This window comes from Nerophis lumbriciformis, linkage group LG31 (genome assembly GCF_033978685.3).
Source record: "Nerophis lumbriciformis linkage group LG31, RoL_Nlum_v2.1, whole genome shotgun sequence".
NCBI classification, from domain to species: domain Eukaryota; kingdom Metazoa; phylum Chordata; class Actinopteri; order Syngnathiformes; family Syngnathidae; genus Nerophis; species Nerophis lumbriciformis.
The window spans coordinates 26792724-26810115 of record NC_084578.2 but is presented as its reverse complement, the minus strand read 5'-3'; the positions used below and the strand labels follow the sequence as shown (position 1 = coordinate 26810115).

At 38.9% G+C, this 17392-nt stretch overlaps 1 protein-coding gene across 2 annotated transcripts in view; it reads left to right on the top strand.

Moving 5' to 3' along the window:
• The window catches only part of klhdc3l (kelch domain containing 3-like), a 41740-nt gene extending 24960 nt beyond the window's left edge, over positions 1-16780 (top strand). For both annotated transcript variants that reach the window (XM_061926320.1, XM_061926321.1), the window contains 3 exons: positions 9-129; positions 234-423; positions 15555-16780. In XM_061926320.1, the coding sequence (XP_061782304.1) occupies positions 9-129; positions 234-423; positions 15555-16152 (909 nt within the window). In that variant the 3' untranslated portion in view covers positions 16153-16780. The remainder of the gene's footprint in view (positions 1-8; positions 130-233; positions 424-15554) is intronic.
• Positions 16781-17392: the final 612 nt, after the last annotated feature.

The following is a 17392-nucleotide window of genomic DNA, read 5'->3' as shown; positions in this document are numbered from 1 at the left end:
GGCTATAGACCCAGATGCCGACTAACAGGAAGGGCCATAGTGCGGTGGTGGTGGGCTCATCCATGCTCATGTACGGCGGCTTCATAGACATAAAAGGATCTTCTCAGGAGTTCTGGAGTTTGGATTTTGGTGAGTGAATATTGAAATACTAATCAGAAGAATTTGTCTGCACTTGTTATTGGGTAAGAACCAGGAATGTTTGAGTGTATTTTGAAGGTGTTTATACTGGACAGATACCATGGTTTGGGCACTGATTGGTGGTAATCAGCATGGGTCTCTGAGCCCAGGACCAAGACACAGTCACTCTGCAATGGTCTACCAAACTTGCATGTACCTGTTCGGGGGCTTGAAAGGCTTGCGAGAGCAGAGAGACTTCTGGAAGTGGAATTCTGACAGCTGTACATGGAGTTCACTCAAAACCAAGTGAGTCAAGTTTCTTCTTTTGGTTGTATCTGGATGGTAGAAATCTACATGAGATATTTTAACAGTGAAACGGCGGCGTGGCTCAAATGGTAGAGTGGTTTTGGTTCGAGTCCAGTTTCCGCCAACCTTGTCACTACCGTTGTGTCCTTGGGCAACACACCCACCTTGCTCGGGATCCCCTGTGTGTCTTAAAGTGGTTTGGCGAAGGAAGGGTATATACAGTATATTGGGGCTGTCAAATGTTAACGCGACTAATAACTCGGTAACTATAAGTTCCTTTAACGGTGAGTAACTTTTACGCGCGAGTAACGTTTTTGACCACTGGCCCGTTCAATAGTTTGGGGAAATGTGTAATGGCGTCCAGTTACTGTTGAGCCACAGGCTCGAAAATAGCCAGCAGAACTGTACAACGGAAGGGGGACCTTATGGAAATGTCAGATCCAAAGCCATGGCAAGTCGTTCTCTCCGTACAAGACAAGACAATTTTACCTTCAATAGTCGTGAGACAACATCATTGGAGCGAACGCTGGCCGCGCATTGCTGCTTGGGCTGAGGAGAAGCTTCACGTCTGTTTTCGAATTACAGTTAAATGCATTGCAAATTTAAAATGTAGATTGTTACAAGAACTGCTTTAGTAAGATGGAATACAAGCTCAGCAGAAACAAAGGCGGTAAAGAGAAAATCTAAAGTCACGTTTATCAGAGATTTTTTTCAAAACATGTCAAGTCTTTTCTCATACCAATCACACTTGTCCGGTTGGCGGCTTCACAATAATAGCGCTACGCTTCACATCCGGTTTAACCAACAAAACAACACATGCTATTCTGTTATTCTGTGGTATTTCTACCTAAATAAATGTTTTCTGGTAGATTGAAATTAAGTGTATTGTAGTGATGGGTCCGGCAACACCGATGCATCGGCGCATGCGTCGAGCTCATAGAGCGAAACCCTGTGTCGGTGCGCGTACCGCTTTTAGAAAGTCACGTGACCGATCATGAGCTGTTTTGGTCACGTGACCGATACGCGAACTGTGTCGCACAGTCTGTGCCCTGTGAAAGGGTCTTTTCTACAGCCGGAGAAATAATAACTAAGAAGAGAAAGCGTCTAAAATTGAATACGTTGGAAAAACTGTTTTTAAAAAAAAATAAAAATGTGTAAAAAAAAACAAACATTCCAGGTCCACAAGCATCCTCATTCACAACACGTTCTCTTAGATTTCCATGTTATGATACATGTTCACATTATTTATTGACTGTATCTAAAAAAGACAAAAAAATATATTTTTATTTAAATGAAGTTATGAAATAATCCTAAATGAAATACAATGACTTGGTTTATATTATTGTATATACTAGGTCAGTGGTTCTCAACCTTTTTTCAGCAATGTACCCCCTGTGAATTTTTTTTTAAATTCAAGTACCCCCTAATCAGAGCAAAGCATGTTTGGTTGAAAAAAAAAAGATAAAGAAGTGAAATACAGCACTATGTCATCAGTTTCTGATTTATTAAATTGTATAACAGTGCAAAATATTGCTCATTTGTAGTGGTCTTTCTTGAACTATTTGGAAAAAAAGATATAAAAATAACTAAAAACTTGTTGAAAAATAAACAAGTGATTCAATTATAAATAAAGATTTCTACACATAGAAGTAATCATCAACTTAAAGTGCCCTCTTTGGGGATTGTATTAGAGCTCCATCTGGATTCATGAACTTAATTCTAAACATTTCTTCACAAAAAAAATAATCTTTAACATCAATATTTATGGAACATGTCCACAAACAATCTAGCTGTCAACACTGAATATTGCATTGTTGCATTTCTTTTCACAGTTCTTTTTGACAGACATTTTAGTGACAAACCTGAGCTTGTGCTTCACTGAGTTTATGAACTTACATTCATATTTTGTTTAAGTATTATTCAATAAATATATTTATAAGTTTTCGTCCTGGTCGTGGAACTGTGGACCAGCTCTATACTCTCGGCAGGGTCCTTGAGGGTGCATGGGAGTTTGCCCAACCAGTCTACATGTGCTTTGTGGACTTGGAGAAGGCATTCGACCGTGTCCCTCGGGAAGTCCTGTGGGGAGTGCTCAGAGAGTATGGGGTTTCGGACTGTCTGATTGTGGCGGTCCGCTCCCTGTATGATCAGTGTCAGAGCTTGGTTCGCATTGCCGGCAGTAAGTCGGACACGTTTCCGGTGAGGGTTGGACTCCGCCAAGGCTGCCCTTTGTCACCCATTCTGTTCATAACTTTTATGGACAGAATTTCTAGGCGCAGTCAAGGCGTTGAGGGGATCCGGTTTGGTGGCTGCAGGATTAGGTCTCTGCTTTTTGCAGATGATTTGGTCCTGATGGCTTCATCTGGCCAGGATCTTCAGCTCTCACTGGATCGGTTCGCAGCTGAGTGTGAAGCGACTGGGATGAGAATCAGCACCTCCAAGTCCGAGTCCATGGTTCTCGCCCGGAAAAGGGTGGAGTGCCATCTCCGGGTTGGGGAGGAGATCTTGCCCCAAGTGGAGGAGTTCAAGTACCTCGGAGTCTTGTTCACGAGTGAGGGAAGAGTGGATCGTGAGATCGACAGGCGGATCGGTGCGGCGTCTTCAGTAATGCGGACGCTGTATCGATCCGTTGTGGTGAAGAAGGAGCTGAGCCGGAAGGCAAAGCTCTCAATTTACCGGTCGATCTACGTTCCCATCCTCACCTATGGTCATGAGCTTTGGGTTATGACCGAAAGGACAAGATCACGGGTACAAGCGGCCGAAATGAGTTTCCTCCGCCGGGTGGCGGGGCTCTCCCTTAGAGATAGGGTGAGAAGCTCTGTCATCCGGGGGGAGCTCAAAGTAAAGCCGCTGCTCCTCCGCATCGAGAGGAGCCAGATGAGGTGGTTCGGGCATCTGGTCAGGATGCCACCCGAGCGCCTCCCTAAGGAGGTGTTTAGGGCATGTCCGACCGGTAGGAGGCCACGAGGAAGACCCAGGACACGTTGGGAAGACTATGTCTCCCGGCTGGCCTGGGAACGCCTCGGGATCCCCCGGGAGGAGCTGGACGAAGTGGCTGGGGAGAGGGAAGTCTGGGCTTCCCTGCTTAGGCTGCTGCCCCCGCGACCCGACCTCGGATAAGCGGAAGAAGATGGATGGATGGATGGATATATTTATAAATTATTTTTGAATTGTTGCTATTTTTGGAATATTTAAAAAAAATCTCACGTACCCCTTGGCATACCTTCAAGTACCCCCAGGGGTACGCGTACCCCCATTTGAGAACCACTGTACTAGGTCATAAAATCAGTGTCAGTTGAGTCGGTCCATAGGTTGCCTGTAGGGATTTTTAATGTCCAGCAGATGTCAGTATTTAGTGACACAGTATCGACACAGTATCAATACAGTTTTGCAATGTGTTGAAACGCTTCATGACGCCTCATCAACCCATCACTAGTGTATTGTAATGGCAGCGGCGATATGAAGGAGGAAGACCTTATTTCACCACACCTAGTGTGTGTGTGACAATCATTGGTTTTTTAACTTGAACAAACTTGTCTTCTTCTTGCTACCACTGAGACCAGGTTTAATACTGCAGGCATGGCTGCCACTGCCCTCTGCAGCCTACATCGGGTAATTACAGTTCACTACACAATATTACCATCGCTATGGTATATTCTTTTGTAACGTGTTCCGATTGATAGTCCGCAATTACAGAATGTTTAAAAGGCTGAATAATACATTTTATTAATAAGTAGGTAGATAAGGTTAAAACATTGTCATGCAGAGATATGAATGCCATTAACTTGCACTAATGTGCAGAAGTTTGGGGGCAATAATTACAAACGCACACTATATCCACTCATCACCCTGCAGAAGAAAGCAAAACGGGTCATTCGTAAGTCAGGATATAGGGATCACACAAATAAATTTTTCTTACATTCAAAACTATTGAAATGTAAAGCTCTTGTAGAACTACAAACAGTACAAACCACATTTAAAACAAAAACAAGTGTAAAGTGGATTAGATTGTAAAGATTATTTATAATATATATTTTTTAAGACCGGTTAATGTATCATTGTATATAATAATAATGATTATAAGAAAGCTAGTTAATTGATTTTTAAAATAAAGGGTGGGAGTAGATAAGTTTCACTTCTTCCCACTCCTTTTGGGATATGAAAAAACCTAAGCATTATGTATTGTTTTCATTTTTTTATGTGTTTTCATTGTAAAATATTTGTTTCTATTTCTGTACCTTACTGTAATGTTATCAAGATTATTTCCTTTTTTCCATATTTTTTTTATTTTGCTTAGTTTTATATATATATATATATATATATGTGTGTGTGTGTGTGTATATACCGTATTTTCCGCACTATAAGGCGCACCTAAAAACCACAAATTTTCTCAAAAGCTGACAGTGCGCCTTATAACCCGGTGCGCTTTATATATGGATAAATATTAAGATTCATTTTCATAAAGTTTAGGTCTCGCAACTACGGTAAACAGCCGCCATCTTTTTTCCCCGTAGAAGAAGCGCGCGGTGCATGCTGGGATATGTGACGTTTCATTTCCATTTGTGTGTTTATGTAAAGACCCCAAAATGGCTCCTATTAAGTGTGTTGTCTGTCTAATTATAAATAATGCAGACGAGGCGTGTTAACTGAGTTCTCAACGTTTACTCACAGCGTGCTCATAACCACATTCGAACTCCCAGCATACAACAACGCTTCTCAGGGCTACCGCGCATGCTCGTAACTATCGTTGCATGCTGGGTAGTGTAGTTGTTATATTTGCTAGCTCATAACAGCACATTGAGAGACACGCTTACGCGCTTAATTCAATACTCGCCGTCATTCCGGGTGGATTGACAAAAGACCTCCAGCCGCTAGATATTGGTGTCAACAGGGCATTCGAAGCTAGACTGCTAACTGCGTGGGAACAATGGATGACAGAAGGCGAACACACCTTCACTAAGACGAGGAGGCAGCGCCAGACGACGCCAACATCTGCCAGTGGATCGTAAATTTGCCCAACTTTTCACTTCGGACACCGAAGACGAAGGATTTACGAATGAAGAATAACTTCAGAAAGTGAGCGCTATGTTTATTTTGTGTGTTGTGACATTAACGTTCGAGCAACATTATGTTGCTATTGCTCTGCACTATTTTGAATTTTACTATGTTTGTGATTGCACATTTGCGTACATTTTGGGAGTGAACAGAGTTGTTAGAACGCTGGTTTTTAATATATTATTAAAGTTTGACTGACCTATCTGACTGTTTTTTTGACATTCCCTTTAGCACAGCGTAGGCGCGGCTTATAGTCCGGGGCGGCTTATTGGTGGACAAAGTTATGAAATATGCCATTCATTGAAGGTGCGGCTAATAATCCGGTGCGCCTTATAGTGCGGAAAATACGGTATACATATATATGTGTATATATATATATATATATATATATATATATATACATATATATATATATATATATATGTATATATTTGTGTGTGTTTATATATATATATATATATATATATATATATATATATATATATATATGTATATATATATATATATATATATATATATATATATATATATATATATATATATGTATATATATATATATATATATATATATATATATATATATATGTATGTATGTATGTATGTATATATATGTATGTATGTATATATATGTATTCATATATATATATATACATACACACAGCATATTGCAAAGGTATTCTTGGTGTTTTACCTGTTTTGTTAATATTACAAACTGTAATTTGGATTTTTGTTTAATCTGAATTGTATGTGATGGATCTGCACAAAATAACCTATGTTTGTGAAGTGAAACGAGAAAAATATATATAAAAAAATATTTAAGAAAATGGCCAGAAAAAAGCCATTACTCCGTGTTGGAATTAAGAAGGCACGTCTTGAGTTTGCCAAAAGGCATGTGCCAAGAAGCATGTGGCAAACTCAAGACGTACCTTCTTATTTTTAACACTAACTAATGGCTTTTTTCTAGCCACTCTTCCATAAAGCCCAGCTCTATGGAGTGTATGACTTATTGCGGCCCTATGCACAGACACTCCAGTCTTTGCTGTGGAACTCTGCAGCTCCTTCAAGGTTACCTTTGGTCTCTCTGTTGCCTCTCTGATTAATGCCCCCGGTCTGTCAGTTTTGGTGGGCGGCCCTGTCTTGTCAGGTTTGTTGTGGTTCCATGTTCTTTCCATTTGAAGACTATGGGTTTGACGGTGCTCCAGGGAATCATTCTTTATAACCCAACCCTAACTAATTATGTGACTTTTGGAGGCACTAGATTGCACCTGAACATTTTAGGGGCTTCATAGCAAAGGGGGTTAATATTCTCTTAAATATGTTTTTTTAATCTATTTTTCTCATTTCACTTCACCAACATAGGTTATTTTGCGCAGATCCATCACATACAATTTTGAATAAAAACAAATTGCACGTTGTAATGTAACAAAATAAAGTATGTTAACCCTTTGGGATTACTTGGATTTCTGCATAAATTGGACATAAAAAGTGTTTTAAACTTCATCTAAGTCACAACAATACACACACACACACACACACACACACACACACACACACACACACACACAGTCTGCGTAAACTAATACTGCACACACAAAAATTGTTTTATTAAACACAACATGTAAACAGTCACAGTGCAAGGTGGAAAATGTATGTGAACCTTTGGATGTAATACTTGGTTGACCCTCATTTGGCAACAATAATCTCAACCAAACATTTCCTCTGGTTGCAGATCAGACTTGCACAATAGTTTGGAGGACTTTTGGACCATTCCTCTTTACAAAACTGTTTCAGTTCAGCAATATGCTTGGGATGTCTGGTGTGAAATGCTCCCTTGAGGTCATGCCACAGCATCTCAATCGGGTTGAGGTCAGGTCTCTGACTGGGCCACTCCAGAAGGCATATTTTCTTCTGTATAAAGTGGAACTGCACTTTTTTTTTAAATTTTGCCTACCGTTCACAATCATTATGAAAGACATGACGACAGATGTTTTTTTTAATGCCTTCTAAATGATAATTAAATACGATCAAAGGTCAGCTTTCAATGGAGCCTATGGGAGCTGCTCTATTCTGTGTATAAAGCCCATAAAAACATCTAAACAACTCAATTAAGATTTTATTTACGTGATGTAAGTATATATGTAATGTAGTAATTGGCACATTTATAATAACTTTTAATATTTATGTATTTTAATCGTTATACGCATACGCAGCGCGTTAATTTAAAAAATGCATCACGATGTCTGCCTTTTTTTTAACAACATCACTGATTTCTACTCACTGCAGACTTTATGAGAACCAACAAACATAATAAAACATCACTTACTGTACAATAGAGGTGGGAAATCCTTGGCCACCTCATGATTCGATTAGGATTACGATTAAGGAGCTGCGATTTGATTAAAAATCGATAATTAATGCATCTTTGATTTATGTATATTGATGCAGTTTAACAATTTTTTTGTTTCACTAAATAAGCGTTTATCACTTGCAACTTTTAAAACGGTCTGCAGTACTTTATTTACAATAAATAAAATGTTTATTGATTATTGGCGTTGACTAATCGATGTTATAATCATCCATGTACGAATTGCGACGCATCTAAAAATGTATTATTTCCCCCACCTCTACTGTGCAATGTCTGCTGTCATTAGGATGCCGACTGCTAGGATGTTCATATATTCCCATTTAGATGAAGAATGACATATAATCCTCACAAAGAAAAGGGGGGTGGAACCAAGCGTCTTTTTGTGTTGTTCTTGCCATTACCGGGTATAAATTGGCTGTCAAAGTGTACCAACTTGTTGGAATATGTCCTCATCCTTCTACTTTCCAGGTGAGAGGTATGATTTATGATCTACAAAAAAGTTTGACAAGCAAAGAGGTGAGGAAGCAGCTATCAGTTGATCGCGTCAACATGGCACACAAGCTTGTGATCACGGTGCTGCTATAAATAGTCACAGAATCACAATGGAGTATTGTTGGCGCTTTTTGGATGTTTTTAATTGGGTTTTGTAGGCACAATAGTGGACCTCCCATTGGCTAGCTGTAAGCGGACGTTTATTTAGGAATTTTGAAAAAAAATACAGTCGTCATGTTTTTCATAATGATTGATTATTAATGATAGGCAATATTGCCAAAAAGGTGCAGTTCTTCTTTGAGCCGTTCTGTTGATGATTTACACTTAAGCTTTGGGTCAACGTCCTGTTGCATCACCCATCCTTTCTTGAGCTTCAGTTGGGGGACAGATGGTCTTAAGTTTTCTTGTAAAATGTCTTGATACAAGGAATTAATTTTTCCGTTGATAACAGCAATTCGTTCATGGCCCTGAAACAGCAAAGCAGCCCCAAACCATGATGCCCACTCACATTTCACTGTTGGGATGAGGTTTTGATGTTGGTTTGCTGTGCCTTTTTTCTCCACACATAGTGTCGTGTGTTCCTTCCAAACAACTACATTTGGGTTTCATTTGTCCACAAATAAATGTTGCCAGTAATGCTGTGGAACATCCAGGTGCTCTTTTGCAAACTCCAAACATGTTGCAATGTTTTTCTTTGACAGCAGTGGCTTCCTCCTTGGTCCCCCGCCCCATGAACTCCATTCTTCTTTAATTTCCTTATTGTTGATTTGTCAACATAACAGTTAGCATTTGCCAGAGATTTTTGTAGGTCTTAAATTGACACTCTAGGATTATTTTTCACCTCATTGAGCATTATACTTTGTGCTCTTGCGGTCATCTTTACAGGACGACCACGTCTAGGGAGAGTACTAACACTGTGAACTTTTTCTTACTTGTAGACAATCTGTCTTACCGTAGACATGGACATCAAGGCTTTAAGAGATACTTTTGTAACCCTTTCCAGCTTCATGTAATCAACAATTCTTGATTGTAGGTTTTCAGAGAGCGCTTTTGTTTGAGACAACGGTTCACATCAGGCAATACTTCTTGAGAACTGCTAACTCAAAACTGGTGTGTGATTTTATAGGGCAGGGCAGCTTTAAGCAGCACCTGCTAAAATGTTTAGCAGGCTGAATATTACCATTTATTAATGTTCAGAGAAGGTTAAGACACTGTCATGCAGTGATAGGAATATGATTAACTTGAACAACATATAATGTGCAGAATATCAGAAGCATTTATTCAGGTAGAAATATCATAGATTGCATTACCAAACATCGTTGACAATCAAACCATGATCGTTACAATCCAATTGCTATAAAATGCTAAATCTGGCCAACCACCAACACACAGCAGGTTTTTTTTTTCAGTTCTCTTTAAAAGTGTGCTTTTATCATTTTAGTACTGAGCTATTTTAAAAAAAAAGCATAATATTGAAAATACATTTCATTAAAGCAAACTAATTGTCCAGTTATCAAAAACGTGATGATTATCTAGCTATTGTGCACTTATTAATGATGAAAAATTATATTTATCAGTGATTAATCGCGATTTAACTATATGCAAAATGTGATTAGTATATTATAAAATGTAACATATTTTTATTGTTTGACAGCATACATACATGCACTTATATATTTATATATGTACAAAACCCAAAACCAGTGAAGTTGGCACGTTGTGTAAATCGTAAATAAAAACAGAATACAATGTATTGCAAATCCTTTTCAACCTCTATTCAATTGAATAGACTGCAAGGACAAGATACTTAACGTTCGAACTGGAAAACGTTGGTAGTTTTTGCAAATATTAGCTCATTTGGAATTTGATGCCTGCAACATGTTTCAAAAAAGATGGCACAAGTGGCAAAAAAGATTGAGAACGTTGAGGAATGCTCATCAAACACTTATTTGGAAAATCCCACATGTGAACAGACTAATTGGGAACAGGTGGGTGCCATGATTGGGTATAAAAGCAGCTTTCATAAAATGCTTAGTCATTCACAAGCAAGGATGGGGTAGGGGTCACCACTTTGTAAACAAATGTGTGAGCAAATTGTTTAAGATCAACATTTCTCAACCAGCTATTGCAAGGAATTTAGGGATTTCACCATCTAAGGTACAAACCCCATTTCCATATGTGTTGGGAAAGTGTGTTAGATGTAAATATAAACGGAATACAATGATTTGCAAATCTTTTTCAACCCATATTCAGTTGAATATGCTACAAAGACAACATATTTGATGTTCAAACTGATAAACATTTTTTTTTTGCAAATAATCATTAAGTTTAAAATTTGATGCCAGCAACACGTGACAAAGAAGATGGGAAAGGTGGCAATAAATACTGATAAAGTTGAGAAATGCTCATCAAACACTTATTTGGAACATCCCACAGGTGAACAGGCAAATTTGGGAACAGGTGGGTGCCATGGTTGGGTATAAAAGTAGATTCCATGAAATGCTCAGTCATTCACAAACAAGGATGGGGCGAGGGTCACCACTTTCTCAACAAATGCGTGAGCAAATTGTTGAACAGTTTAAGAAAAACCTTTCTCAACCAGCTATCACAAGGAATTTAGGGATTTCACCATCTATGGTCCGTAATATCATCAAAGGGTTCAGAGAATCTGGAGAAATCACTGCACGTAAGCAGCTAAGCCCGTGACCTTCGATCCCTCAGGCTGTACTGCATCAACAAGCGACATCAATGTGTAAAGGTTATCACCACATGGGCTCAGGAACACTTCAAAAACCCACTGTCAGTAACTACAGTTGGTCGCTACATCTGTAAGTGCAAGTTAAAACTCTCCTATGCAAGGTGAAAACCGTTTATCAACAACACCCAGAAACGCCGTCGGCTTTGCTGGGCCTGAGCTCATCTAAGATGGACTGATACAAAGTGGAAAAGTGTTCATCACACGCTAGCACGGAGCAGACAGGTAGCGACATGGTAACGTTAGCTGTGATGCTAACAGCTAACGGTGTGGTTTGAGTGGTAATACGAGAGAAAGAAGGTGCGAATCTGGTAACAAATGGAGGAATAATTAATTCCCAAGAAAAACAGCACAGGGTCCATCGTCTGACAGTGGTTTTGCTTCAAGCGGGAATATGTCTTTACATGTCAACATCTCCGTTCGGTGCCACACCAACTAAATACCAAAGCAACTATTTCCACATCAACACCGTAGGACATATACTATTTGATATGCAGCTCATTTTATGTGACACTTATTGAAATATCTTGTGTGTCATCATGTACAAAAGTGCGCTTTATTTGTTTTAAACTATTGTAGTGGAGTTCTGTACAAAAAGTGCACTTTAATTTAGTGTTGTTTTGAAATGTCATCTTAGTGACATCATTCACAAAAGTGCACTAATAGCTTGTTTTAAAATGTCTCTGACAATCTTGCACTTTCTGTTTTGGAAATGACATGAATGTTTGTGCCAGTCCTTAATACCTGTTTAATAAATACAGTTTGGCTAAATTGACTTAGTTGTGATTTCCCTCTCTGCATGAAAGTTTAAAATGAGCATATATTAATGCAGTATGAACAAGAATGTTTTAATGTAGACACATAGAGTCAGCATACTGCTGTGATTATATGTATCAAGTGTTCATTCAAGGCTAAGGCAAAATATCGAGATTTATATCGTGTATCGCGATATGGCCTAAAAATATTGAGATATTAAAAAAAGGCCATATCGCCCAGCCCTAGTGTGTGTGTATGTATGTATATATATATATATATATATATATATATATATATATATATATATATATATATATGTATGTGTGGGGAAAAAAATCACAAGACTATTTCATCTCTACAGGCCTGTTTCATGAGGGGGGGGTACCCTCAATCGTCAGGAGATTTTAATGGGAGCATTCGCATACCATGGTTTATATAGGGCACAGAGTGGGTGGGTACAGGCTGGCCTAGGGGCGTGGTGATTGGCTCATGTGTTACCTAGGAGGTGTTTCCGTCTATGGCGGCATGTTGTTACAATTTCGCTGCGCTTGTTGAGGGATGACAGGTCTGGACGGTAAATAATAAACAGCTTCTCTTTCAAGCTTAGGTTGCATCTTTTATTACCACTATTGTAAGGTGTGCTGGATGCAAGAATTTGCCATGTTATTGAATATTCAACATTTTTGTCTTTGAGGTCCCAAATGTGTTTGCTGAGTTCTGTGGTATTTCGCAGGTTTTTGTTCCTGAAAGAAGCCTTGTGATTGTTCCATCTGGTTTTGAATTCACCCTCGGTTAATCCTACATATGTGTCGGATGTGTTAATGTCCTTGCGTATTACCTTAGATTGGTAGACAACTGATGTTTGTAAGCACCCCCCGTTGAGGGGGCAATCAGGTTTCTTTCGACAGTTACATGCTTTGTTGGTTTTGGAGTCGCTCTGACTGGGGGTCGACGGCTCATTTGCAATTGTTTTGTTGTGGTTTGAGATGATTTGTCGTATATTGTTCATGCAGCTGTAGCTCAATTTAATGCTGTTCTTGTTGAATACTTTTCTTAGGTTGTTGTCTTTGGGAAAGTGTTTGTCAATCAGATTGAGGAATTTGTGTCCAATGTTCGTTGAGACGTTTTTGCTGTATGGGGGGTTGTACCAGATGATGTCGTTTCGTTTTCTGTTCTTTTTTGGCTGGTTTCCTGGCGTGGGTTCATAGGTGAGGGTGAAATTGTATCCGCTTTCATCAAGGGCTTTTTGGTACGGGGGGGTTGCTTGGTCAAATTCAGCTTTGCTAGATGACAGCATCGATAGCCTTTTATTGATTCCGGTAGGTATTCTTTTCTTGGTGGTGGGTGGGTGGTTGCTGTCATGGTGCACGTATTAGAGTGTTGTGTTGGGTTTCGTGAATGGTTGGTAGCTGTTATTTCTCAGGTTGAAAGTGACGGTTTGCTTGTTGGCTTCAATCGTGATCCGTAGGCCGTCCTCAATTTGATTGACAAACACTTTCCCAAAACACAAATTCCTCAATCTGATTGACAAACACTTTCCCAAAGACAACAACCTAAGAAAAGTATTCAACAAGAACAACATTAAATTGAGCTACAGCTGCATGAACAATATACGACAAATCATCTCAAACCACAACAAAACAATTGCAAATGAGCCGTCGACCCCCAGTCAGAGCGACTCCAAAACCAACAAAGCATGTAACTGTCGAAAGAAACTTGATTGCCCCCTCAACGGGGGGTGCTTACAAACATCAGTTGTCTACCAATCTAAGGTAATACGCAAGGACATTAACACATCCGACACATATGTAGGATTAACCGAGGGTGAATTCAAAACCAGATGGAACAATCACAAGGCATCTTTCAGGAACAAAAACCTGCGAAATACCACAGAACTCAGCAAACACATTTGGGACCTCAAAGACAAAAATGTTGAATATTCAATAACATGGCAAATTCTTGCATCCAGCACACCTTACAATAGTGGTAATAAAAGATGCAACCTATGCTTGAAAGAGAAGCTGTTTATTATTTACCGTCCAGACCTGTCATCCCTCAACAAGCGCAGCGAAATTGTAACAACATGCCGCCATAGACGGAAACACCTCCTAGGTAACACATGAGCCAATCACCACGCCCCTAGGCCAGCCTGTACCCACCCACTCTGTGCCCTATATAAACCATGGTATGCGAATGCTCCCATTAAAATCTCCTGACGATTGAGGGTACCCCCCCTCATGAAACAGGCCTGTAGAGATGAAATAGTCTTGTGATTTTTTTGCCCACACATACATATATTGCGCTCTACTACGGTATCGAGCACTATTTTTTGGATAACCTTATTAAGACATATATATATGTATATATATATATATATATATATATATATATATATATATATATATATATATATATATATATATATTAGGTCTGTGAATCTTTGGGTGTCCCACGATTTGATTCAATATCGATTCTTGGGGTCACGATTCGATTCAAAATCGATTTTTCTTTCAATTCAACACGATTCTCGATTCAAAAACGATTTTTTTTCCCGATTCAAAATGATTCTCTATTCATTCAATACATAGGATTTCAGCAGGATCTACCCCAGTCTGCTGACATGCAAGCAGAGTAGTAGATTTTTGTAAAAAGCTTTTATAATTGTAAAGGACAATGTTTTATCAACTGATTGCAATAATGTAAATTTGTTTTAACTATTAAATGAGCCAAAAAAAAGACTTATTTTATCTTTGTGAAAATATTGGACACAGTGTGTTGTCAAGCTTATGAGATGTGATGCAAGTGTAAGCCACTGTAACACTACTGTTCGTTTTTCTTTTTTTAAATAAATGTCTAATGATAATGTCAATGAGGGATTTTTAATCACTGCTATGTTGAATTGTAACTAATATTGATACTGTTGTTGATAATATTCATTTTTGTTTCACTACTTTTGGTTTGTTCTGTGTCGTGTTTGTGTCTCCTCTCAATTGCTCTGTTTATTGCAGTGTTACTGGGTCGGGTTTAGTTTTGGAATTAAATTGCTTTGGTATGGTATTGCTGTGTATTGTTTTGTTGGATTGATTAATTTAAAAAAATAAAATAAAAAAAATATTACAAATAAAAAATTAAAAAATAGATTTTTTTAAAATGAGAATCGATTCTGAATAACAACGTGAGAATCGCGATTCGAATTCGAATCGATTTTTTCCCACACCCCTAATTTATATATATATATATATATATATATATATATATATATATATATATATATATATATATACATATATACGCACACACACACACACATATAGGGCCTCAAAACATTGCAACTTTTGCTGCAACACTGAAAAGGCTGCCGCGAATTCAGGCATTTTAGTTTTTAAAAATCGCAAAAAAAGCCAGCAAAATCCTGGAGGAACTGGTAAAAGGAGTCTCTGATAACGCTGAAACAACCACTTTTATCCTTCTTTTTTGGCTGTATTATGACTGAGACAGAGTACAAAAACTGGGACAAACTTTTGACCCTTTTAATAAATAATAAACCGAATTGTACAAAAAGTGTCTGTACAAAATGCGAGGTGGACTGTATTTTGAAAAAGTTTGGAGAGCCACTTTAGGGTAAAATAGTAATTGAGATTCCTGATCCAATCACATTATGATGTGGCATAAACTGCACCTAACAATACTTATGGACATTTTCTCCAGATTGGGACCCTCCAAACTCTTTGGTCACTCAGCTGTGGCCTACAAGGACGGCATGCTTCTTTTCGGGGGAGGAGAGAGCCAGAACTATCCAAATAACTTCCTGTGGAGGTACACCTTCTCCACTCACACGTGGAGTCAGGTGAGCACAGTGCCGGGGTCATCGCGCCCTCCGGACAAGATGCACCACTGTTGTGTCGCTATAGGTGCTGCCTATGCCGGCGTCTGCTCAGAAGCCCACACGAGACTTGAGCACGGGAAGTTCAAGCCGTTCAAAAACAAATGTTTTCCTGCTGCCCTCACTTTTCTGGGCTCGGAGGGTGCTATAGAACTTCAGACGTTCAACCTGGACAAGTGTCCCAAGGCAGAATGTGGCGGTGACCCTGCAGAAACGGACACAATTGTTGGCAGCTGTCTGACGTACGAAAACAGAGCTTTCAGCAAACATTGGAGCTGCACAGAAAATGAGCTGCTAGATGAAGATGAAGATGCTGAAGACATATCACAACATTTGCCCAACCTCTTACTGGTGCTGGGGGGCCGACCGTGCGCCAAATATAAACCCATTTCTGTGTGGCAGATGACTCTGGGCGACACTTGACAGCACTCTTGAAAACAGGATTCCCTTATTCTGAGAAGAACAGTGTTCATAGTGCCATGACACCGTTTTAATGCCAACACATACATGATATATAAACACTTAATATACCACGTTATTTACATTTTTTACACATCATGATGTTAGGATTGCACGTGAATAAATGGTCACTCTTACGCAGCCATGCAGAACTTTCCTTTTGGGAGGTAAGTAAGATAATTTTATGCTAATAGAGTTCAACTAACAACCACTTAAGAGGAACAACAAATGTGTTCACAATATGCAGGTTGCCATGACGAACTCGCATGTTCAAGTTGGATACGACGGTAAGCGTTGGATTAGTAAACACGACCGACTGCTTGCTGTTTCCAAAACAGTTAAGGAACAAATTTAGGAAGAGTGCTCAGGAATTTGCAATATTGCGATTGCACCAATTTAAGCAAATTCAACCAATTACCGTATTTTCCGGACTATAAGTTGCACCCACTGAATTTTAGAAGAGAAATATATTTTTCCATATATTAGCCCCATCAGACTATAAGCCTTTGATATATTTTGGTATGTTTTGAAATAAGATATTCAGAATTTTTTTTATAAATGTTTCTTTCAAATGGTGCCTGGAACTTTGCAATAAAACAGTTGATCAAACGAAACAGAAAAGTCTGATGTCTTTATTCATCCTTTATGAGATGAGGAAGATGCTCTCCTTTTTTAATAAGGTTCAAGATGTTTATCAAGATTCATCTTCCTTGTACTTTGGAAACACTTTTGAGTTTGAACAGTTCCTTAAAGTGAATCATGTTAGTATTTTGTTTGATTAATTTGTCAAATCCATTTTATAATTGAGCCACTAGCAAAAAGAAATCCATAGATTAGTCGTACCTTTGTAAAAGCCGCAGGGTTCAAAGCTTGGGAAAAGGGGGTGGTTTATAGTCCTGAAAATACGGTATGTGCAGCCTCCCGACTTACACATTTTGGCTAATCACTTTTTTCACTGAGCAGCACTCACACTTGCACATCAAGTATCCAATCAAAACTAATATTTTGTTGATGTGTAGATGAAGCAAAAACAACAATATATCAACGCTTTATTGATCAAACAACACAACTTTCAACCTCCCATGTCGCTCACACCTTTTTCCTGTCCTGTTTACGACGCTAAAACTTCAGGGTAATGTAGTACATACCAGAGGTGTGGACTCGAGTCACATGACTTGGACTCGAGTCACACTCGAGTCATGAA